Raw genomic sequence first — 27,652 nt, 5'->3', positions numbered from 1 at the left:
ACCTATGTTTTTTCACTAACGTATTATATTTTCACTGATAACATGCACTCTCTTTAAATTAAATATAAAAATTAAGTTTGATTATAAAAGGTTTTGTTCATTTATTTATACATATAAAATAACAATTTATCCTTGTTGATTTTAACTTAAAAGGTAAAAATAACAAAATTATATTGTAATATCATATGTAAGCCTTTTTACTGATTGGTTTACTTTTTTATTTAAAACAAACATTGTTAAAATTCTGTTTTCTCTGCATTTTAGAAATTTTTCTATTGAATTATTTTATTAAGTATTCTATAAATGCTAATTGATATGAAAAATTTTCTGATGAAATTATAAAGCTATTTTTTTATCTTTTAACCGATGTTAGGAATTTTATTAATATTAAATATTATAGAATATATAGACAAAAATAGCTGTGTACTTGTTTATGTTAAACATTTCAAATTTAATTTAAGAACCGAGAATTCCAAACACCTAATTATATATTCCATGTATATTTTTATATTTTAAACATTTTAAATGCTTATTTGACCAATTTCAGTGAAATTTTGTACACCTAATATGATTTAAATGATGAACTTAATAATTATACTGTAAATAGTACTGATAAATAGTAGTCAAATAACTTATGTTAATTGGTAAGAAAAAATACCAATTTTTCATAACATTCAAGTTAATTTTGGTTCTTGAATATAATTAATTATTGAATAATTCAATAATGTAAATAACTTTTAAATTTTTAATACCACATAATCAACTGAAATAATTATAAATTGAATTTAAGTAATGTCATCTATAACCTGGTGTTAAAATATTTTAATTACTAGTGAAAGAATTATTTTCAATTTTGAGTTAATTTAGACTTACTATTAGGTAAAATATGCATTCACTTACTCAATATTATGTACTTACTTAAGAACATTTTAACTGACTTGAGACTTGACTGTTTGGATGTTCATTCAATAGCGTCTCGTTTTTGTTTACACTATTACATAATTCAATTAATAGCTCGAGTATTCCAAGTATGATCTTTTAATATATACACATCAGTTATTTTCAGATCTCTTCCATCTATTTTATAATTACGTTAAACAAACTATGCATAATAAAATACAGTCTAGAGTATAACAAATTAATATGTAATATTTTATTCACCTTTCCTAAACATTATAAATACGTAGAGTATACACACACTCACTTGACTAAATTATAGTTTTAACAAATTATTTGCGTTTAACTTTAAAAGCTCTACTGATTTTTGTTTGATTAAGTTAAAGCTTATAAAATGACATAAATAATTTTATATTTTTATCAAAATCTTCTTAGTTATTTTTTTTAACGAAATTATATCCAACACGCTTAGGTATACAATAAAAATGTATTATTTAATTTAATTTTAAGGTAAAGCCTTAGTTTTTACAAAGTATATTTTTATATAACAATTTAATTTTAGGAAGAAAGCTTGTTATTATTATATGGTTTACGGAAATTGAGGTTTAAAATACAAAATATTTAAATAAATAGATAATAAATAGACCTATAGTATATTACAAACAATTTTACTTTTTTTTTAAATTGTATTTTATTTTTTATTTTAATAACCATTTGTTTCAATGGCTTATGTCGGTTTTAAAATGTATAACATACATTTTTTTTAAAATTTATATTACGGTTTAGTTTAAATTTTAAAACCTATTTTATGTGATTCTGAAAACATTGATAATCATAACTATTTTATTGAATATTTAATGAATTGCTTATTATCATTTAAAGAGTAAAAAACTAAATTATAATATTGTTATATTTATTTACCTTAAAAAAGAAAAAAAAATGATAAAAGTAACTAAACGTAAATAAAATATGATAAACTATCAATTTCATATTAAATATTATATTACATACATCATCGTATCGTTTTAATCATAACTTTGTAAAATTTTAATATCACTGTGCTAAATATTGCCAAAAGTAAAAGAATCAAAACAAATCATATTAATTTTAAATTAAGGTACACGAAAAAAAAAAAACGTACATATGTTTGTTCGATAATAATTACACAAACGGTAAAAATCGGTTAGAAATAAACGATCATCGAGTGGTCGGAAGGATTGTCGTCACGAGTATGACACACTGAGCACTATTATAGAAATAGCTATAAAAATATGTTATGAGTGTTATGTGGTTAATTAACTGGATAGACGATTAGACCTAACGAGTGGCATCGAGGTGTTACGTGAATAAAAACAAATAACGCTCGAATTTAATGGTTGGAGGTATATCACCGGGTCCCAGCCAGTTCTCGCGGGTTCATCCGTCTTATCAGGAAAAAAATATATATGACCCTACGAATTTTTTCAAGGCTCTCGCGTATAGGATGACGTACCGTACCGGTAAGACTTTCCTCGCCACAGCTCCGTATCGAGCCCACCACCGTAATAATATTTCCACGCCACGTACACTCGCCCACATAAATACAGCACACATTCGCGTAGTCCTTTTTAGCTCTCCTCTCCTTTTTGCTCATTCACTCATTCACTCGCCTTTTCTCGACGTGCATTACACTTATATAGTCCAACAGTAGGTAGGTATATAGCATAATATACCTACGCGTACACCAGGCGAGCTGGTTATAAAGACAACAAACGAGCACCTGTCTTTTTCTCACGGTCCGCCTTGAATAATAAATTATGAACGTGCGTCGACCTCTTACGGGGATGGCGGTGGTTGGGAGATGGACGTACTCTACGGGTATAATATATAGGGGTGGGTTAGTCAAATGTGTAGCGACAGCGGCGGACTCGATAACTGCACGGAAAAGCGTTCTTCTTCTCTGGTACACACAATCTGCGTAATCGTGCGATATTATAACACGTCGCGATGTCATAATAACATTATGGAGGACGACGATGTTTCCGTTCGTTCGATGTAATAACATATAGAACCAAACTGTTATAAAATTACGCCGTTCGTGTCGTTTTCACGTTTTTACAATTTACATTGCCGTTAAAAATGTCCAATATCTATTCTGTTTCCTCAAGCGTGTAACAAGCGCGTAAATTATTAACAACTGTAATACCATTATAACTATAGATAACTATGAGTACAACCTTTGATCACGGGTTTAACACCATCCACATCACCCATACCGTTCAATATAACCACCAGCAACCACTAGCAGCCGTTTATTGGATTTATGTCGTCATATTTTCTCGGTTCGTATGTGGTTGAAGTATGACAATGCTTTGTTGGCGGTGGAAGGAGAGAGAGGGAAATAAAATAAAATAATTTCATCACATCGAATCCGTCTCGCAGCCGTGCGTCCGTGTGAGACGTGAGTTAACAACAAGTTGTTGCTTTTAGGCCTCGAGGGGTGTTCGACTAGATGTGTTATTTTTTCTTCGGAAATAATGTATCAGCGTGAGCTAGAACGAGCAAGTGGAAATCTGTGACGAGTATGGATCCAGGATTGAAAAGAAAAAGGGGTGACCATCAATCGATTGGATACGAATATACGAACAGTGGTTTATATTGTTATACACTTTATTGAGTGAGTCACAATGCAAAAAATCAACAAGTTTAGCCAGAAGTTATACTTCATTGCATTCTGTTCTGAATATTTTTAAACTTTAAGCTATTATTATTTCTTGTGTTTAACATAAAAAAATATACAACACATTGTTCAAATATTTGAAAAATAGTTAATTGCTTTAATGGGAAATTATTATTAGATCATATTATTTATGATAATATTGACGAATTAATATTAATGAATGAGACTATTATTTTAATTAAATTAAGTCTTTTATACATAATATTCTTTGATGTTTTCAAAATTATGATAGTATTGTTTCCTCTACACCAACATAAAAAGTTCTTATATTAAAATAGCTCATCAAAATACGAAAACAATTCATTCGAGGAAATTGTAGAAACAAAACATTCAAGTGACCCAAATTCTGCCCCTTTTTACCATTCCTCGCTTTATATCCTTACCCGCATCGCAAATAACGTAAAAACTATTAGCACAAATCTTTCATCAAACATAAAAAATATTTGTTTAAAACAATAACAACAATAACATGAATATTAAACAAACTGCCGTTTCAAAATAATAAGTTCATTTTATTTTATTCAAAAGTTTATATAATTTTTTTTAGGGATTATACATATCCATTTTGCATTGAAACATTGTATTTTATTATTATAAGACTTATTTTAGGTGTCAGTATTTTAATTATTTTTTAGCTTCTCTTCAGAAACTATAAATTTATTATAATTTATTATTATAAGCATATTTAGCTAATTTTAAAATTGTTCTTATTTTTTTTTTTTTTTTAAATGCTTAAATGTACATTTGTACATCACTTTAGTATTATTTAAGCTACACATATTATTTATTAATTATATCGAACCCAAATATTCGATGATCCGCTTTATCTTTAGACGTGTTTTTTCATTATTTTTGAGATCTAAACAAAAAATTAACTACAGACATAATTTATAATTACACATTTGATAATTATTATTATTGATAATATAATTAAGCAATACATATTAAATAATGTTTAAATCTTTTCACTCAATGAGTAATACAATACTTCTAATAAAAACTGTAAAATCATTAAAATCAATCGACAAGTGCAACGTTTAAATATAACTTGTGACTATACCGTTGTCAAAATATTATTATTCAAACACTGAATATTGTGGTATATTTAAAGTTCGTATTTAAAAAAAAAAAGGATTAAAAGTTCTTGACTTACATACAAACGTAATTTGAATATTGTATTTTGTATTATATTTTACAGGTCTGTACAATCCTAAGAACATTATGCCGGATCCAGGGGTTTGTGTAATCAACAACCGAGCTTTTTTCGTTTTTGGTTCGCTGGTCGCGTTTTACATACCGATGATCATTATGGTAGTTACGTATGCCCTTACTGTTCAGGTGAGTTTTGTGAAGTTTATTAATTGGAGGTTTTTGGTTTGATAAAATATAATATTATATTTATAATATGTTTTTGTAAATATATTTCGTATTGAAAACGGTCGTCGTATATATGAAAGTTGCGTGAACTTTTTAAATTGCATGGTCAAATACTATACTAACAAAAACCATTTCGTTATTTTTTTTCTGTACGGAAATTATTAAAAAAACAAAATGATAAATGAATGTTTGAAGGAAGCCGGAGAGTTTCACTTTAATATATTTCATTACGTATCTCAAATTGTCCGTAATGTTGCTGAATAAATGTTATATTTGTATAAACTTGTTTGTATATGTATATAAAATTAGAAAAGTTTGTATTCATTAGACTTTTGTTTAAAATAAAATAGTTTTTGAATTTGAAAGATTTATTATATCAAAAAGTGTATATGTCAATCAATTGGAAAAATAGTTGTTAAGTGCACAATAAATGGTGATGGGCTGATCTGCAGATTACTTAGTCCAACTTTTTAATACACATTTATATTATTTATAGTAACTTCACGAAATCCATAAAATATTAAAATATAATATCATGCATAAGAAGTAATTAAATGCAAAAAGTCTGATAACATATTTTTACATTTAAGTAATTTAGTTAGTATTCAGTTTTTAAATAATAAATCATTCAAAAACAAAATAATTTAAATAATTAAAATGTTTATAATAAATTATTTGTTACTATTAAAATTGTGATGTACAATGTACATATTATGATAGTATATGCTTTACTTAAAATTAAAATAAATTTTAATATAAGTATGTTTACTTACGTTCGAACTCTAAATTCTTAGTTTGAAAAATAACAAATTATTCAATATTATATTTTTCTGATAATTTCTTAAATTTAGAAAAAAAGTTTTACATGAATTCGAATGTTAAAATATTATTGTTTTAAATTCGATTCGATGTATTTTTAAAATATTTTTCTTTATTTGTTATTATTATTATTTTTTTTTTTATTACACAATAATATCATTCAATACAATCGTAAAATGAAATAATGACAAAAACAGTTTTTATATAGTATACCTATAGTACAAGAACTTGTCATTTAAATTTAATCGTTACAATAGTTGTTTAAAACTTTCAATCCATAAAGCATTATTATTCATGATGATGTAATAAATTTAATTTAAATTAGTGAGTGTATACCAAAAGTTATCAAACAATATTTAAAAAAAAATAGTTATAAATATACAAACTGTTCAATAAATTGTTATACAATTTTGATATACTTCAAATTTCGGTCTATACACTTTTAGTGCCCATATCTATAAAGTGCACGGTACATTAGTCTATGTACCTTGTTCTTAGTTTTGAATGGCTAAAACACGCTTATTGTTGCGTTATTTGTTTAGTAAATAGGTATTCTACAAAATCATCAAAATAACACGAATAAAATATTATACTCGTATGTGATGGTATATATAGGTGATTGGCATTATTATTTAGGTACTGAAAATTACAAACAATACAAAATACATTAAATGAGATGGAGAAGTTAAATTATATATGGAATAATAAACAATAGAAACATAAACTCTAGGTAATAAAATGTAAAATACGGGTTGTTATTTAAAAATTATTTTTTGATATCAATTTAAATAGATTTTTCTTCTTATTTTTTAAACAATGATTAAATTATAAAATTATTATTGTAATTAAACAACTACACAGTTTAATATAAATGTATTTAACAATAGTTGATTATTTAGGTGATATCAGTGGGGAATCTATTTTTGACCACCTTCGTTATTAGGTTTTTCATATTTTTAGAGGAAAACGAAGACGGTTTTGCTAATAAGTAAGTTAGTCAATTGCTATTCAAATTTCTATAAAAGAAAATATTTATTGCCAGTAGGTTTTATTTTGGAATTTTGGAAATAGCAGCTAATTTACCGAGAAAAAGAACCATAAGAGGATTAGTGAATCGAGTAATTATTATTCTTTAAATATAATCATAAAAAATGCAATTATAGTTGAAAAATAAAGTTATAATTATACACGATTAACAATAAATATATTTTTATTATTCATACAAGCATTATATACAAATAACCCCAACTGAAACATAAGTATAGGTATATTAATTAGGTATAAAATAAAACACAATATTTAAAATGTTTTATTATTTGAGAATAATAAAAATATTAAAAAAAGAAAAAAAGAAAAGAAAACCGTTCTTGAATATTATTTATTATTTAAGACCGTTAATTTAATACATTTTGAGCATTCGTTGTTTAAACCTGCGTAGGAGGTACAGCATTCAATGTTGTCTAAATTATAAATTTATATATTTTAGAAGGCGCATGATCGTTAAGCCTTTCAAACCAAACAAGTGAAATATTCTAATTACTCATTAATCATACAAAACGCTTTTTAAAAATTTGTAATAGGAATAAAAACACTATATAGTATAATAATAAATGTATTTACAAAATAAAACGATAAAAGTCTATTTTTTCTATATAACTTGTATTGCCATGTGATTATTGATCACTGCAGGTATTCCTAATCAGCATAAATAAAGTATGCAATAATGTTTAAATACCCATATTAAATTTAAAATTTTAATAATACTCTCACAATTAACCACAGATATCTATAATGACAATTGTTTTCATTTCGTAATACAATCAATCAAACACAAAAATAAAAGAGCTCGAAAAGGTCGGGAATAAATTTAAAATTAACTGCAAAAGAAACAATAATAATACGTCTATTTAGTCTAACATGAACTAATTGGATATTTAACAATTGTATTTTTAGTGTTGGATTACGATAATTTGTTTCTATCCATATCAATTTGTGTACAACGTTATTAAACTATAATAATATCGATTTTTAAATATCAATATTGCAATATCGATTAAATATCACTATCGAGTATCGATAATAGATTTATTGTTGATTTTTTTTTTCGAATACTTAAAATATAATTTTTTTTCTTTAAATTTATAATTTTATATTATATCTACCTATTTCAAACACAAAAAGAAAAAAAAAAGATTAGAAATAAAATAATATCAATGACATAAAATAATGTTTTGCTAGTTTATTTTTTATTTACTATATAATTGATGATATATAGTTAAATCGTTTAATTTATTTTCATAAAAAATATAACTTGAAATATATTTATATCAAATAATTATGTGCCTACTTCACTTCAATGTATAGGTATTATAAATTATAATAGATCTAATTCTGTAGAAATGAAATATGATAATTTGTTTTTATTTCGTTCTGTATTACTAATGTTTTTATAATAATTAAAATGATAACATAGGATAATATATAAGGATAATATTAAAATATATAATATTATTCTATTATTTTTAATATTTTTTTTCTGAGTTACATATTAAAAATTAAAAAATATTCAAAGAGTATTATTCGATTTCGAGTATGACAATAACATCACTTTTTTGTATATATTGATTTATCGTTATTACCAAGTGTGTTCGTGAGTTGTAACTCGGATTTAATATGTACAAAACACGTATGAAATATAACATCAATATAGCACGTACTATAGTACCTAAAAAAGTGTTATATGAATAGAGCATGAGTATTGAGTATATTATGTATCTACTTATATCTGTATTTACGACTGTTCACAATTGAATGACTATAAGTAAACAAATCATTATTTAAAAATAAGTAAAGTGTTTTCTTTGTTATCATCTTAATGTGGGATATTTTATTAATTCTTTCAAAAAGAAGATATGCCTTTTACACTTTACATCTTTAAATATACTTAACCGTTTTCTACTGATTTCAAAACAGTAAATATTTTTTATTTTTTTTTTGTCTAAAAATAAACTTAAAATATATATATTTGTAATCATTAAATGTCAATATGAATCCAAAAATGTCTTAACCACTTGATAACAAGCATGTTGTTTGAGGAAATATATATATATATATTAAAAGAGATCAAATAGATAAAAACTTCATTAATTCTTACACATTTATCATGAATTATTTAAAAACCAATTTGAATACCTATACATTAAATAAGTATAATTGCTTTATAAAAATGTATTTAAATTTACACGTTATGTATCACCTGTTTTGTAAACAGACAAATACATCTTAAAAAATTTATAATTGAATTTCATCTTTGCTTTTTTAATTTAAATACGGTTCTGTTATTATTTTTTCATCTCAGGCTTCATTTAGATTAAACACTTAAACGTTATTTTAAAAACAAAATATTCTGATCCAAGAATTTAAAATTGCAGAAGTTGTAATATGTCTTTGAATATAGACATTATCACTATTATTATTGTATTCAATTGTATTCAAGAGTTTTTGAAATATAATAGAAACCACTTATTAGGAATACAGATAATACACACAATGCAATTGAAATATTGAAATAAAATATCTACTTAACTATTATAGTACTAAATTATCTTATCTTATACAACATTAACATAACTGTATCCGATGTATTGATACTGAATTATACTTGTCCAATTTACTTCGTTTATTTTTACTATTAATTATCATAAGTACAGTAACTTCTATGCTTTTTACTGGTATTGTTTAACTCAGCTACGGCGTGTTTACATAAAGGTGGTTAATGCCTCGTTTTTTTTTAAATTCTAAAAATATCCAAACGTTGAGATTTAAGTTTGAAATAGAAATAAGACTTGTTAAAGTCATATGATATGATTCTAAAAATTAGTTTACGTGATACCGAAGCTTGATTAAATGTTTCTCATTTCACATTGAATAGGATTTTAAAAATCGTTTGAAGATTGAACATCCAACATTGAAAAATAAAAGTAGTAGTCAGAAAAGACAGAAAAGAAAAAGTTCTAGATTGAGCTGATGAAAAAGGCTTTGATAAAAATTATTCTTATGAAAGCATGATCATTAAGTTACTCAACACAAAAAACAGACATCAATAGAATAGGTATACATATTTTACTAACATATATTTTTTTTTCATAGTAGACATATTTTTTTATAATTTTCATTTTTTTTCCATAGTAAACAAAATCAATCGCTTACTAGGAACAATCAGTTAGTTGATACATTTCATTTTTTAGTACAAAAGTGTTCCTGATAAGCGGTTTCTTCTGTATTAACAAGTTTACAATTTAAATATATTTTAGATTCTTAATGGAGCAAGAGAGGTGTATTTGTTTTACGCTGAGAGATTAGTGCTATTTTTAAAATAAAATTCGTCTAACAACCTTTTTGATGTTAACAATTTGCTTCAAATTTTAACATATCTACAGTTTTCGTTAGTAAATCGTATTTTGTATATGTTTTAAAAAACAAAAGTTATAAATCCCTAGTACTTTTTGTTTAATGAATAAGAAAAATTATGAAAAATAGTGCCCTAAATTTTTCCTTAAATTTCATTGAATAAAAAATACTTAGTGCAAAATTAATAGCAAAATTTATCAAAAATAAGCGGTTATTTATACTTTGAATTATTAAGAATATAAAAAATGTTAATAATTTTTGCATTTATATTTAATTGTTGATTTTATCAATAAATTTGTAGGTAAAGACGTTTTCAACATAACTAAAATTATTTCATTGTTTTTTATTTTTTAAAGGTAAAAAAAATATGTATAATTTTGCCTTGATCATAAATAGTACATGATAATATATAATGTAATCATTCAATAACGTGTTGTAAAAAAAAAAAAAGTTGAACAATAAATAATTTATTAAAACCTATATAATACTTTTTTTTTCTATTCATTTCGTGCAGCAACTAGGTCGGCAAAATAATTTTTCGTTGGTTTTATTTTTTATTTTCATACTGATACTTTGTAATTTATGAAAACGTTCCCTCTATTCAGATGAATACACCTATATGTTTGATGGATGTTATAATATAATGTTTATTGGAACTAGAAATATGTGAGGTTTGTCGGCAAAGTGCTTCTGATTCAATGAATTGTTCGCGGTCGTGTCATATATTTATATTTTTCAAAGTTCACCACGGAGTTGATGACAATAAAAGACGTTAAAATCACTATATAATTCCTCTCTCCTTCATATATTCGTATCGAAAAAACTTAAGACTACGCCTAAATAATTTTGGTACTTGCTATTATACAATTTTAAAAATTTAAAGTTTTGTTGGAGCATATTTTAAACAAGAACATATTTTATTATTATTTACTGGTGAAAAATAAAATTGACTATTTTATGTGAATGTTTAGTTATCGAAAAAAATTTACTAATATTAAAATTTTACTCTGATCGAATACTCCGATAATACTTACTTATAAATTTCAACATATTTTCGTGTATAAAACCGAATAGCTAGAAATAATTAAATATCTGTTAGACATACAGTAATCTTATGGTCATAAAGATGGTTTTGAGTACCTTGATATGCCATTGAAAATTACAAGTGTTGCTATTTTTCGTTGGGTGGTACACACACTAATGATCAACTTCTATTTTGACAAAAACAATCTGAGCCTGTGCAATAGATGGACCCCAATTACGTGTTTTAATGGTCCAAAACAGAACTCTATTTTTCCGTCACCTCCACATTAAGTTATCATGATAAAACTAGGTTCACCCATTTGTACTCTTATTTCATGTTTACGCTGAAAAGTTTAGACCACTGAATTTCTTTTACAAATCAGTATAAAAAATATAACTTGGATTTTAAGCCCTCAATAACTAACTTAAGATATTTATAACTTTGTATGGCTTTCAGTTGAAAATGACAGGTTTTTATAAAAAATGGAACAAATGGAGTGCAAACAATCTCCTTTATATATTTTTCATGAAAACTCTGTACGGGGTCCCGGGGACACGGATATCCAGAGAAGCCGGTATATGAATTCTTGTCTGAATATTTTAAGAATTGTTTACAACGAAGTCGCTCACAGTTTTAACATTTCAATATTATTACGGCGAAAAAATAAAATAAAATTGGTTATGTTGTGACGTACTTTACACCGAAAGAAAAAATCAATTGTACTCAATAGAAACGGTTCGTATAGTGCCTTGAAAATAGAAGCTCATCGAATCGTATTTCAACGGCTATGTTGAGCAATTCACAAGACTTACAATTCGCTATAAGGATGCGTGGAACATGATGTTTTATGTTTTGCTTTCAGTTGCTGCGGAAAAAAGCCAGATTTCTGTTGGATGACAGTTTCGTAGACGGCCGGAGGAACGGGTCATCAGCGGAACCGCATCTGTTCAGACGTTTGGGCGGCAGGTTTTCGGCCAACAAAAACCAGAACAACGTTACCGGGTAAGTGCATGCTTGGGCGGAGTGCAATTTTCTACTTAAAACACGAAATAGCTTGTTTGTAGTTTTAGTTGTGCACTATGATTATTAATACGCACAGACATTTGAAACGGACAGCGAGACACGTATAATGTATATATTATGTTTTCATATAGGTACTGGTTGTATCTTAATAGGTGATTATTTTATCGCGAAACATATTTATAATTTCCGTTTTAAGTGCTTGTCTACTCTGCGTTTTCCGTAACGAATTCTTTTTATTTTTAATGATTTTTAGTCATTAGAAATTTATAATACGACAGTTTTGAAAACAAATTATTTTTATTTTACTTTAATAATATAAAAAGATAAACATTGTATCTACCACTATAATACATTCCTATTCGTTTTAATTTGTTTCAAAAACATCGATTTTTAGAGAAATTACTGATTTGTGATAAAAGTTTCACCCATTGTCAATGGCATATATATATATATATATATATATATAGGTCCTTGTCCGGGGTTACTACAGCACTAAACTTTCACTAAAATAGCCGAGCCCAACATCAGTTGATTGGTGGCCAGTCATATGTCTCCCGTCAGAATATCATCTCAGAGATTATGTTACAAAAGACCACCGTTTATCAGAGAATAAATTTCTCACCGTTATCGCGTTAAGCTGTTTTAATATTATTTTCAAAGACCATAAACCGCACTTAATTAGAAAAATAAAACCATTACCTACTATTTTGTTAAGGGGTTGCTGAGGTCTGGCTATTTTTCATTAATTTTTTTGTCTCAAATAACAAGGCAGTGCATTTAATACCACCGATTTATATAATCCACAAAACCGATGTTTTAATATTATACACAAGTGATTACAATAATATATATCGTGTCGCTAAGAAATTTAAATTTATATTATATTGTCCATCACGTTTGCAAGTGTATCATGAAGTGGAGAGTAGGTTAGGTAATATTTATGTACATTGTACACATCACTTTAATTGTTGTTTTATTAATCACGAGTTTTGTTTACAACACTTTTCCGTGTCTCGCATCTGTTTAAAATGGTTGAATGGTACTTAATCAATGATTTTTATATTTTTGTCATTATAGAAAGACGAGAACTTTTTATCTTTATTATTATTATTTTTATTTTATTATATAGCATTATTATTTTTATTGTATTATATAGCTTGTGTTTAATAAAAACACATATGAGAAAATATTTTCAATTATATATCATGTAAAACAATTAATGTACACATAAGTTATATATAGTACCTAATCAAAGATAGATCATATTTTTATAATACAACAACAAAAATGTAGAGATACCAAATGGTTCTTTCAACAATTAACAATAATTATACAAACAATTATTAACGTTTAAAAAATTATAATTGGATTTCATATCAGAAAATATTATTTGAAAAAAAATATAATTTTGAATTTTGAAACACAAGAATTTAATTTTTAATGACCAACATCATAACTAAGGATAGGATTCATATATAATAAAAAAATATATTTTAAATTCTATCAAACATTTGATAGTCTTTGTACAAAAAATAATCGTAAATAACACTTGAGTACCTTTTTTAAGTATTTTACTGTTTCGTCCTTTAATATGTTTTAAAAATGTAACAGAATACTACCACGTAAACAACATATTCCAGTATATGACAAAAGAGTAGAGTACAACAATATCAAACATAATTACGAAATATATTTGATATAACTTGATATGGTTATCAGACATGAACTAAAACTTATTTAGGTTGTAATTATAACTTTATAATATAACTCTTTGTGCTTTAGAAGTGACACGACGCGTTAGGTACAAGAAACTACGCGGTAGTTTTTAGATATATACAGGTGCATATGGTACTATCTAAAGGATTTTGGGTGTGGAGGGTACGTAATCCGAATGCCATAACCCATAAGATACCTAATAAGATCATCGCACGTACGCATGAGGAGGCGTGAACTATAAGAACATGATGGTGCGTATATCTTGATCTGCAGAAGGGATATTACCAAGAATAGTTGGCAAAGATGTATATAGGAGAACCTGAGATAGGACTTTAGCTAACATGATTTACAAGTACCTCAACAATAGTCAATATTATATAGGATTTGCTTATTTGGACTTAGAATTATTTTCAATTAAAAAAAAAAAAAAACACTAAGAAGAATACACGACCATTTATTTTATCTCGATTACTGTTCAGGCATACAGTCCCATACATGTTTGCTTAAATGTGGTCCTCTACATTACGATTAATTTTTAAATCACCTGTAAAAAACCATGAACAAAAGATCATAATTTAGCTCCTTCACTTTGAAATCGTTTACAAAAATTAAGTGAACTCACTTATTAAGACAAGACTTACTCGATATAACTGATCATGTCAGTAAATAAATAATTATTTTAAGACATAATATAAAACAATAACGACAGATATTTTTTAGATAAGTACTATTTTATAGTAGTTTCAAATAAATGTTCAACAAATTCTAAGTATGCAAAAATATGCAAATAAATAGTTTTATTCAATACAATGTGAGCCGAATCGTGAACATAATTGACAACCCATGCATTTGAACTATAAAGGAAAGTCAATATGCTAATGCATTGAAATCCTATCTTTAGTTATTACTGATGACTATCAACATATTAAAAGTTTAGATGACCAGAGTATAGTGTACAAATTAAAACGTTTATCAATTATTTCGATAAAATATTTTGATTTTAGAGCTAGCAATTAAAAACGTACTATGTTTAATTAAGGTTACATGTAAAAATATTTTTTGAGGTGCGACAGCAATAAATATTTTGTAAAACATAAATATTAAATGTGTGATTTAAATAATTGAGTATTTATAAAACTAATACTGTTTAAAATACAAGATTTTTTTTATCAAAATATTTGTTTCGAAATAATTTCAAATTAATATTTTGGAAAAAAATTAAAATTTTTTGAGGTAGTTAATATTTAACGTCAAAATAATTAACTAATTTATTTATTTGCACTTATCTTTCATTGACCATCTCATTAGTCACAATGGATGAAAAATATACACATGTTTTAAGATTTCGATTTAGTAACTGTTTTACAGTACTAGCTAAATTGGTCTCTTAACGAGCTACATGCAATTTATAATAAAAACTGAGTTCCAAGAAAAACTTTTTTGCGTCAGAAAAACTTACAGACTGTTAGATTTCACGATCAGTAGTTAATATAGGAGTAGTGGCAATAAAGGCCGATGTGGTTTTATTCATAGCGCTTTTAATAAATTTTTTTCACTAAGAAACCGCATTATATAACAATAGTATGCACTCGTTGTAGTTTTTATGAGTGACCTCTGTTTTTATATAATTATTATTAATATAAAAAATTATTACAATAGTTTATAGTATTTATAGTTATAAATAAATGCATATATATATAGACATATAGTCTTAGGCGTATTTTTATAAATTATATTATTTTTTCATAAACCAAATAAATTATTTATTAATCAACTATTAAGCGTTAATAATAAATTAAAACGATTTTTTTTTTCATAATAAATTCTCAGATTTGAATATCTGCATTAATAAACCAAACTTAGGAAATATACGAAACTATATTTTATATAGGTACTTTCAGGAAAGGACTGAAATATTCAATTGGCTTGATTAATTTTGGAAATAATCACTGTTTGACTGATGTGAAGTTTGTTTATGTTTTATCAAAACATTTAGTATAGACATATGTAAAATAATAATTACTATACTTAGGTAATGATTAAATTCATAATAAATACAGACACTGACATATACATAATACGATAATATTAAATTATGAAGTAATTAGTTGTGGAGTATTTATTCGCCTTCAGTAAACATAATAACATAGTGAATCAATTTCATTTTGTATTTTCTGAATTAGTGAGGGAATCACTATACTCATTAAACCTACCAATTTCAACTAGATTATTCATGGTTATTAAACACATTTTTTACATACATTGAAGTTATTATATTAGTCGTTACTCGTTTTAAATTACAATTTTTGAAATAAACATTATTTTTTATCATTATTTAAGTAGTTTTTTTTTAAATAACAGCATGCATTTAATTAATATTTTAAAGCTAAATATTTTGATATTTTAAAATTGAATCTTGAACAATCAGTTTATGAAGTTTAGGTACCTATTTAAAGTTTAGACCAATTAAGTGAAGTAGCATTGGCTTCGTTTGTTGGTTTGTTCAACCTAAGTTTAAATTTTATTGATACATTCATATTATACATACTTTTATTTTATTAATAATCAATCATAAAATGTTATTTTAATGTGTTATAATTATCACAATAATATTCTATCTAGGAATATTTGATCAGTATTTTTTTTGTAATGATTTAAATTTATACAAACAAAATATTACTAAAACGTTAATACTTTTCTATAACAAGCTTAAACCTAGAACAATATATATTTTTGGCATATTATAATAGAATGATATAAAGTGTGAAATTTCATACGATAAGTTGTATTGATTTATTTATAGCTAGTGAAGTTACATATTAACATGTATCTAGTTTTATTAGGAAAACATCAATAATTGTATAAATATAAATATTTTAATTTATTTTATAATTTCATGCTACAGTTCTATTATTTAAAAAAAAAGTATATTTTTTTTTATATGACCTTCAGCTGAGACAAAAAAAAAAGCTGGTGCAAGTAAATTTTTTTTTTTTTTTAAACAAAAAATAAATAAATAATTATTATTTTAAAATATGTTTTGCCAACACATAAACTATGGTTAAAATAACTATAGTACACTAACTGTTATGATTGTAGTATAAATTTACATTTCAGATATTTTTATTCGATTTACAACCGTTAGGTTAGTTCGACGGCAGTTAGTCAGTTTAATATTTTTTCAACCGTTCACACTGTTATTTGTTACGAAAGGATATACTTTGCAGCATGTAATAGTTTGCGTTGTCTTTTGCACACAATGAACATAAACGGTTCTAAATGTGTTCAAGTACTGAATAATATTATTTTACTTCATATTTAATGTAATCTCTTTATATAATGTTCATCGTAATCTTTCAAATGTCAGAAATTTATAAGCATGATATATGGATCATATAATTATGTTTGTAATTTTAAAAAAACTTGTGGTTTTAAATGTAAACATTTTTTTTTTAATTATCTGTACATTTATAATAATTATGAATAAATATTTTTTTTTACTTCTAGAAATAATTCCTTATTAGTTGTAATTAATTTATTATAGTAAAAATATTTATTTTTTTTCATTTTAAATATACTTCAAAACTTTTTATCTTTATTATTTAATTTTATTAAAATAAAAAACCCCCATTATATTTAAAAATAATTGTGTAGTCTGATACTAAAATTTATAATTAAAAAATGCTATAAAATGAAATCTTACTACAACAAAATTTATTCAGTAACTGATAACCAATAATTCCGCGAAAACAAGATTTTTTCGTTACAAAGTTTTATCTCTTGTGTTTGCCATTCTTAAAATTTATTTTATTCATTTTTTTTTTATTTTAACATATTCTATGGCAAAATAGACTTTATATAAATAAAATAGCCTACCCAAATATTTTTAGAAGATATCTCTATATAATTTTACTCCGCTTATCTATACTTTAAGTACTTATAACGAATAAACAAATTATTCGAAATTTGGTTTTTTATGAATCGAAATACTTCTAAAAATAGCCCACTTTGGAATATTAAATTAAAAACGTGTATTAACATTCAAATAACGATGAAAATAAAAATTAAAAATGTTTTTAAAAAAATTAAATTTTTTTTTTAAATTATAATTTTAATGATGTAACACAGTATAAAAATATATTTTCATAAAAGTTACAACTTTTTGAAATTTAGACATTTAAATGGATCATCTCGTAAATAAAAACAAAAAATCACAACCTTAAGTAAAATGCAAGAACTATCCTAATGTAATTCAATAAAAGAATATTATGTTAGTGTACATTTGATAGATGGTTAATGAGTTTACAAAATTGACAAAATATTACAAAAATATCACCATGTCACATAGCCATTTTTTATAAATTTTGTGGAATTCACATGATCTGTACATTGTTGTTATTTTATAATGCAGACCATATCAATTATCGTGTAATTTAATGATCACAATAATTTACTTATCAGATTATATTTTTAAAGTATTATTATACTATCGTAATAATAATACTTTATTTTTCTTTTGAAAATTCTTACACTTAAGAAAAGCATAATTACAATAAATTATTACATTTAATAATAAATAGTATACAAAATTAATTAAAAATTAAAATTTTTGTTTGTTTAATATGAGTTTATGTTATTACATTTAATATAATATTAGATAATATATTAAAATCATTGATGTGTAGATTCCCCTTGACAAAAAGGTAGTTATTTTAATTATCATGACACTCTCGGTGGGCGAAATTAATTTATCACGATGCGAAATGAGTTGGTAACAGTTTGTTATCAAGTATTTGTAATAATTTATGGATAAATTTTACTCACTTTAAACCATTATAAATGAATAATGACATAATGAATAATGTACCTAAGTATAAAAATAAAATTCGAAGAAAATATTAGATATGAATTGCATTTGATAACTGTGTATAGTGACTAGAAAAAATCAAATTAATTCGTTTTGTATTAATAATTTTTTTTTTTTTTTTAATATTTTACGCATAGTATTTATCAATAAAAAATAGTGTATAAAATCAAACAGACTCATAAAATAATTTAGTAAATAATACAGTAATCAGAAACTATTAAACGGTATAATTTATTAAGGATTAATAATATTTACAAAAGCAGCTACATATCTAGGAAAACAATAAAAACATGATTTTAAAATAACAGTTTAGTGTGCTAGTCATAACGTATATAAGATTCTAAGACTATAATAAATGAACTGAGTTATTAACAAACAATATATTTTAGTAGTTATACTATTTTACTAGGTACTTCCGATTTGAACATTTTACACACATTTAGAAGTATTAAAATTGTTAGATATTATTTTTTCACCTAAGTAATGAAATTATTTTGAAATAAAATATTATTTAAATCTGTTATAGTTCTTACATATAGTTAGAAAATAATATTTTTTTTTTTTTTTTAATATAAAATGTCAAAAATAGATTTTTTATTTCCAAAAAATCATTTACTGAACTGAATCTCAAATAATATTCACAAAAAACATATTTGAGGTAATCTGATGCTTCTATAAGCTATATGGTTTTATATTTTAAAACAAGTAAAAATCTTGTATACATTATTTATTTGTTTATCGTTTGTGATTAGTTTTTAAATTAAAGGATAACAAAAAACGTGTACAAATTATATTTAAATCTTCTTAGAAATTCTTGGTAGGAAACAATTTAAAATTAAATTAAAAACGATGAATATATTTTATAATATTATTAAGTAATAACGACACATATAATTTATAGCTTTAAAAAAATGACGAAAACTACAAAATTTTTTTTTTTATAAATGAATAACACTTTATTTATCTGTCCTACCATCATTTTTACATGTTAAATTATTTTTATTTGCTCTACTTTTCTGCTTCATTAACTTACATTTTAAATTTAATTTCCTTTATTAACGTTTATCATTTTTTTCCATGATTTTGTATTTATTCTTATGGTTAATTATTAATAACCGCCTATTGGTTATAGTTTACAAACTTTAATCTGCACAATGAAAATATGTCAAAGATAACTTTTAAGTGATGGATATTAAAATATTATAATACGATAGGTTGTTATACTTTACTTATTAGACTTAAGTTTAAACAAATTAGTAATTATTTGCATTGTACGAAGTTATTTTATCATCTAAAGGAAAACTTTAAGTGTCAGAAAATTCAAATATTTGAATGAATATAGACGCCATATTATATTATACTAGTAATTTTTTGAAGCTTAATATATTAATTTAATCACCTTATTAAATAAAGAATTCGATTATTTCCTGTAAAACTAGTTATAAAGAAAAAAACCATATCATTTCAGATACATTTTTTCCTGATGGGATAATTTTAGGTCTTGAAAGGAAAGATGATTTATTATTGGTATTACAATTATTATGTGGCTTTTGTAGTGTTTTTGTCACTTTTTGGAGCAGTAAAAATCCTTCAAACTTCAAGTTTTAGTTTAGTTTTTTTTGGGAAGGAAGAGAAGTCAAAAGTGAAAATCCCCATTACTTATAAAAAAATGGAAATATTTAGTTTCAATTCAAAATATTACATTCAAAGAATTTGAAAGTTTCTTCATACGTATGTAATAATGTATTTTCTATGCACATTGCACAGAACAAATTAAGAGAAAAATAAATGAATTTTAAGCTATTTATACCGTGATTATATCTACATAATTATATACATATAGGTCATCATTAGTATTAATAAATAATACTCAATATGCTTTATATTTTCAGCCAGTAAAATATATTCTACTAATTATAGAACACTGAGTTATATAAGATATAATGTTATTTACAATTGTCATCAGTGTTGTTATTAGTATTATTATTATTATAATATATCTTTACCATTATTATAGATATTAGTCATCAGTTAACGATCGAACGTCGTACAGTGCGCGTCGTCGTATCTGTCCTCCCAAGTTTTTTTGTGTAATTACTTTATAATAAATGTTTTAACTATTTATAATCGTGTATATTATATTATTAGTTATTACATGGCGCTGTGGACAGGGTTATTATAGTTACTAATAGTAATATAGTTGTGCTCACACACCGTCTCTGGTGTTGCTATTAATTGCTATTTGCATGCAACAATGTATTATTTAATTCAAATTTAACGCATCCATCAGAGTGACTTATTCATTGATAGGTACAATCAAAATCTACTATACAGCAGAGTGAGCTACTCGGTTTTTAACTTAACGGTTTATGAACAATCATGGCCGCGTGCAAAGATAAATAGGAAATCACTACACATATAGGTACCAACACAACTAATGATAGGGTATATATTTTCCTGATATCCGTTGTCAATCAATGCTCGAATGATTCACGCGATCATTTAGAAGTTTCAGGAGTATTACGTTTTCTGGTTTAAGTTGATAATATGTTCTAGCGCTAAAACCAACTACCCTATTCATCAGTATAAGCATGACAAGCGCGCTTCTCGTTTATAACAAACTTACAAAATTATTACTGTTTGACATAATTTATCAATTATTTTAGTAAAAATGGTTGATGATACTATGGTTCTCATATTTGAAAAATATTAATAATGATATAATTACTATAACAAATAAAAGTAAAAGACTTGACTTATACTTACGATTTCATTTTCATTCCATTTAATCGTGAGTTATTAAGTTTTGTTAAATTATATTTGTTAATATTATGGGCATTATTCTTTCAATTATATCAGTCTCAAAATTTGTTAAAAAAGATTTATATTTCATAGTTGAAATATATTTTTAAATTTTTTACAGGATTGTATAGAAAGCTGACCCTTGCGGTTAATAACTAGTGAAATTTTCTTGATGTGATAATTCATAGAAATATTCTTACCATTTTTTTAAAGGAAATTTCTATTTATTCTGTTAAAACAATATTTCAAATAGAAATAGTCATTAGTGAAATACTCTAAAACAATATGTATATGTGAGGTACTTCTTATTTGAATTTAAATACATTTCTTGTTTAAATATAGACTATAAATAATGTTTCTATTCTGATTTAGTCTATTAATGTTTAGTTATAAAACAATGTTGTTTAAAAATTATGGTAAGAACAAAGTAATGATTAGACAAAACTAAAATACAATAGACATACAAATACAAGTTTGTGGATTATATGACCCAAAAATTCACAAGCACGTATGCAACTTGAAATGTATTGCAACTTTAGCTGTTCTAGTGATAAATGGTAATGGCTTTTTCACATACAGTGATAATCTGTTATACCAAGAACAAATTATTTTTAGTTATATTTATTGTTTAATATATTAGTTTTTTTTTTTTTTTTTTAATTAAATAGTTTTGTACAAAATAAAATAGGCTATACTAAATGTCCGTAAAAGAAATATAATAAATTATATTACAAGCAATATACGTGTAGAAACAAAGTTTGTTGTTGATAGGTTCAATTTTTATTCAATCTTATTTTGTTAATTAACATATTTAAGTGGTACCATGCAACCACTTAACTTATAAGAAAATTAAAATTTTTTTGCAGTTGATACGGATAATATTTTTTTTTTTTTTTTTTAACTAAATAAATCATAATTGTATTCAAAAATGTTAAGGAAAAAACAACAATACATATCTAATAATTATGTAATAAATAAGTAGTACTCTATTTTTTAACCCTGACTATTTTGAATTTTTAACTTAAATCAGCTAGATGATATTATTTTATACTTAAAAATGGTTAAAACTATTCATTTATAATATGTGTAAAATATTCAAAATATCAAATTTTATTAATTACAGTAAAACTACTAATAATTTATTGTTTAATTGTAGTTCCAATGAATTCGTTGTATCAATGTTTAAAGATTCTAATGAAATATTATTTCCAGAGTAGATTCAATAATCTAATAATTTTATTTATCTTTCAGTAACTTTAGGAAGATTTCAGTAATGTAGTCAAGGAAGAGCTTTTTTATCTGATGACTTTTTTTTTTTATTCAATTCAAATTATTTTTGCTATATAATCATTGATTTATACGTAAACATATGTATAGAATACGTCAAAAATGATAAGAAATTAATCACACACCCAAATAAAGCGATAGTAAAAGTTAATTGATAACAAAATTGTTTGTCTGAATTCTTTTTTTCATATCACCTTTTCTTCTAATTCAAAAAATATTACAAATACTAAAAACCCCATATTTATTTTTTTGAGACTAAACTGTTATTGTCAACATATTATTATGAAATGATTTTGTATTTATCACTTATCGTAATCATTTTGTTGTGCCATAAGTATTATGCCATTAAAATGATAATTGAGCATCATAATCATCATACATTTCCTATCAAAAAATGCCAATACTGCTTTGTTAATTTGTTTTTAACCGTTACTTTTTGTAATAATGTTTATTTGGTTTGTAATATATTTTTTTTTAACTATAAAATATTTAAGATTTATTAAAAAAAAAAAAAAAACTAAAAATACTTGATTTATTGTTTTGTATCTATATCCGTTGTTTCCAATTGTCATTAAGATGGCATAGAAAGTCACAACCTTTGACGCCTAGCTGCCATTACAATAGCATATCTCATTAACTTTAGGACTTAGTGATCAAAAAATTCTCAAACTCAAAATAATTCTTAGTTTGATAATATACATCAATAATTACATAACAATTATATATATAAATATATATTTATCAGAACACAATTTGGGATTGAAAGGGTTAATTAAATAAAAACACCTTCTGATTTCTAGTTGAAAGTAGTAGTATGATCTAAATATACCAAATAAATGTCTTGATATACTTGGTATATTATAACATAAAATCAGAGTAGATAAATACTTTTCTTCTATAAATATTATTTGTATTTAAAAAAAAATCCTTTTTTTTTTTAATTTGTAATATTTATTTACGTTAATCATTTTTTTTTTTTTTTAAATTTATAATACTCGTTAATGAAAATACTTTAAAACAATTATTTTTCTTAGCTCTCGCTTTAATATTCTTTTTTTTTTTCAATTTATATCACAGTAATTTGATTTTAACTGCTCACAAAAAAATATCATGGTGTGGGAAAAAATACTATTACTTACATTATAATATTATGTACTCACATACATATTTTCTATTCATAAGTAAAAATATCATATTAAATTTAAAAAAAAAGTTGGCATATAGTTACCGCTCTACTGTATATTAGATGTCGATTGGTTCACTATTATGGGTGTGTTAAATTTGAATTCAATGATATATCATTGTGTACGAAAAACGATTTTGAATGGAAAAGGTTTGTCAGCCTATAACACTAAGTATATTTGACGATATGCTTTTTTGTATGTAGCTAAAATGTATATAATACATACTTATACTATATTGACATATAATTTAGTGATATTAACTTTTGAGTCAATATTCAATATTTTGCTGTAAAATGGTGTGAATTATTTCATGGTATAAATTATAATATATAGGTAATAACTTAAAATTGATTTACATTGTTTTTAAATTGTATTTAATTTTTATTAATTAATAATGTACGTAATTTTTTTAAGATAGCTGTGATTAAAAACTAAAACTAATTATTTTAATAATACTACTGAATTTATGTTAAAATTCCTCTTTTTCTTTAATTTTTCGTTTTTTTTTTTCTATGAAAAAAAAAGTATTAGAAACTTTTAATTTTTACATCTTTAAAGTAAAAATTAGATTCAATTAGCTTAGTAAGAACTACATATTATTTTATTTAATGCCCATATTGTAATAAGTGTTTAAACATTTTAAAATAATATTAGGTATACTATATCACTATTATATAGGTAATAACGTTATGTTTTTAGCAACATATCTACACATAAAATAAAGTATATTTGTAAGGACTAAGGTGTTATAGTTTTTGATAACAATTATAAATTTAACACTGAATGTTCTTTAATGTATGTTGTAATTTTGCATTTCATTTTGTAACGTCGGGAGTACTTAACTTGTATATACGTATATGTACTATATTGTATTGTTTGCTTTTTGTCTAGACACTGTTTTGAGGGTGATAAATGTTCTCTAATTCTTTCACGTGGTGAGTCCATTAATCGAAAATTAGATGTAGATTGCACTTCGAGTTTTTAAAAATGGCAAAACTCCCATTATTTTTCGAAACAACCGACAGTTTTATCGGTTGGCGTTTCCGGTCCTTGCGGTACACCGAGTACGCGGTTTACTAGCAGGATTCTTTTCTACATACACTCGTACAAAACTTTCAAGCGTTATTGACAACGATTTAAGCGTATTCGTAGTTCAAAATATAAATTGTTAAACGGTTGTGTGTATTTTTCAAATAACATCATTATAGAGACACATACGTAATATCAACGAGACCAAAATAATAAAAGTAAAATCGTGATCCACAGAATTTTTATCTGGAATTTAGGTTGGATGCTTAATAGATAGAGTTATTAACAAAATGCTGCGATACGACTTATATGATACACAATGAAAAAATTTTACTATTACTATTTATTACTATTAATTATCTTTATCAATTACTGTCGTAGGACTCTCATGTGTGTGTGATGTAAATGTTAAAGCAATAATTTATAAATTATTATCCACGCCTGCATTCATTCATTTCGATGTTTTTTTTTTACTCCTAAAACATAGTTTTACAGTTTTAATTTTGATCATTCAGGGATGTGTATTAAGTCCAAAACACAATTTTTGCTCCAGTTGATCCTCGGGGAACTTGTAAGCGTTGACGGTTAGATACACCAAAATTGTACGTGTCTTCACATAAAATGCCATCCGTTAATCAAAAAGTTTCAATTCTTTTTCCTGTCTTGTTTGTTTTTAAAAATCTACGGTTTCACATTCAATCAAAAGAAGTGATATTTATTCCCTAGATAATTTATTTCAGAGTAAAATTCAATCGTCATCATTATAAATGTGTATTCTTTAAAACGTACACGTAAACAGTATTTTAATTCAAAATCTGTTTGAAGTATTTTAATCATAAACGGCCAGTTTTAATTTTAATTTCGAGTTAACACGAAATCTTCAATAAAAAATTCAACAACATTTTGTAGAAACCTATTTAATTTTCTACAAATATTTAAGCTTACGGTTTTATAGATTTACGATGTGATCAATTTTAAAATAACAATTCATCTTCTATGCGTATAATAATATACTTACGCATATATTAATTATTGTATGTTAATTTTTGAACCGAATGGGCAGACAGTACATATATATGCATTTCGTACGTCGTTATACACGTGTCTGAATATTGTTTTAACATAGTATGGTAAATTGAGACCTTAGCTAAAATATAATCTATAGTCTTCTATAATAATTGTATAACCACTAACAATATCATAACTCATAAATATATAATATAATACCAGATTAATCACTTTGTCAGTGATATATTATTTTATGATCAATGATATCATGAATAAATATTAATTATAAGTAAGTACCGGATTAATGTGCACAAATAATCCACAAAAAATGCTTCTAAAAACGTTGTAATATGCTAAAAATATGTATTTATTATTAAATATGCACTAAAAATCGAATCGAAAATATTTTAATTAAAATTATATAAAAAATAAATATTAATTTAAGTATTAAAAAAGGTATAAAAAGTATTATTGTTATCTTTGAAATTTAACGTTATTTATCTACGTATTAATACGCACATTAATAAAAGATTAAAACAAAAACTGATCTATATTAATATATTATTATACATAATATGTTGCATATAAGTAAATATGTCATCTTATTTTTGGCATTTAAGACTGGTTGTAATTTCATCGATATTATATAGTTGTGAACGTGAAAATATGACGAAAAACAAATTTATGTGCTATAAATAACAATTTGCACTATGACATTTCTAATATGATTTAAATATGCATTTAATAGGTAAAATCGTTAAAATATGCAAAATATTTAAAATACAATAAATGTGATTTTAATGAAAATAATTTAAATCGGAGATGATTCTCATCAGTTTTTAAAAACCTTATTCCAATACATATATGTATTTGTATATAAATCTGATTCCTAATTATAAGTATTTTCTTTTTAAATTGTAACTATTAATAATTGTTGATTTTTCTTCGTGTTGTTTTTTATTTGATTATGAAATAATTAATATTGAAGTGAAACATTTTCTATTTTATGGAAAAACAAAACAATTATAGTATTCTGTACGAATGCGGAACAAAATTTTTTTGTTTGTTTAATAAGTATTCATTTTTTCGGATAAATATTTAAATTAAAAATCTACTAATCTATTATTATACTTTAGCATTCCAATATAAGTTTTGATTTTTCAGCATAATATCAATTTTATTTTATTATTTTTTTTTTTTTTTTTTTTGAGAAAGGGTACATCTTAAGATGTTAAATAACATAAAGACTTTTTAAAAATGTATAAACTAAGCATTTATCAATATCAATGAAAGTAGAAATATCGACGTAAGATGATTTCCATACAGTATTGTTATTTTATATTTTTGACCAATAAGTCAAAACAAAGTCAGGTAAGATTAATAAATTAATGATTTTTTTTTGCCTTGTGATTGTTTTTTTGAAAATTTGGTAAAATTGTAAAATTTCTGTTTATTAAAAAAATAATGGCTAATGGGTATCATGAAAAATG

General features: G+C 24.3%; 1 protein-coding gene across 1 annotated transcript in view; it reads left to right on the top strand.

Moving 5' to 3' along the window:
• The window catches only part of LOC112602705 (5-hydroxytryptamine receptor 2B), a 64,374-nt gene that overhangs the window by 25,770 nt on the left and 10,952 nt on the right, over window positions 1-27,652 (top strand). Inside the window, 2 exon segments of the mRNA XM_025350920.1 lie at window positions 4,815-4,954; window positions 12,109-12,248. Coding sequence (XP_025206705.1) covers window positions 4,815-4,954; window positions 12,109-12,248 — 280 coding nt within the window.

This window comes from Melanaphis sacchari, unplaced genomic scaffold, assembly GCF_002803265.2.
Source record: "Melanaphis sacchari strain LSU unplaced genomic scaffold, SCAv2.0 Contig8_pilon_pilon, whole genome shotgun sequence".
NCBI lineage: Eukaryota > Metazoa > Arthropoda > Insecta > Hemiptera > Aphididae > Melanaphis > Melanaphis sacchari.
The sequence above is the reverse complement of the archived record's forward strand: the minus strand, read 5'-3'. Positions and strand labels throughout refer to the sequence as shown.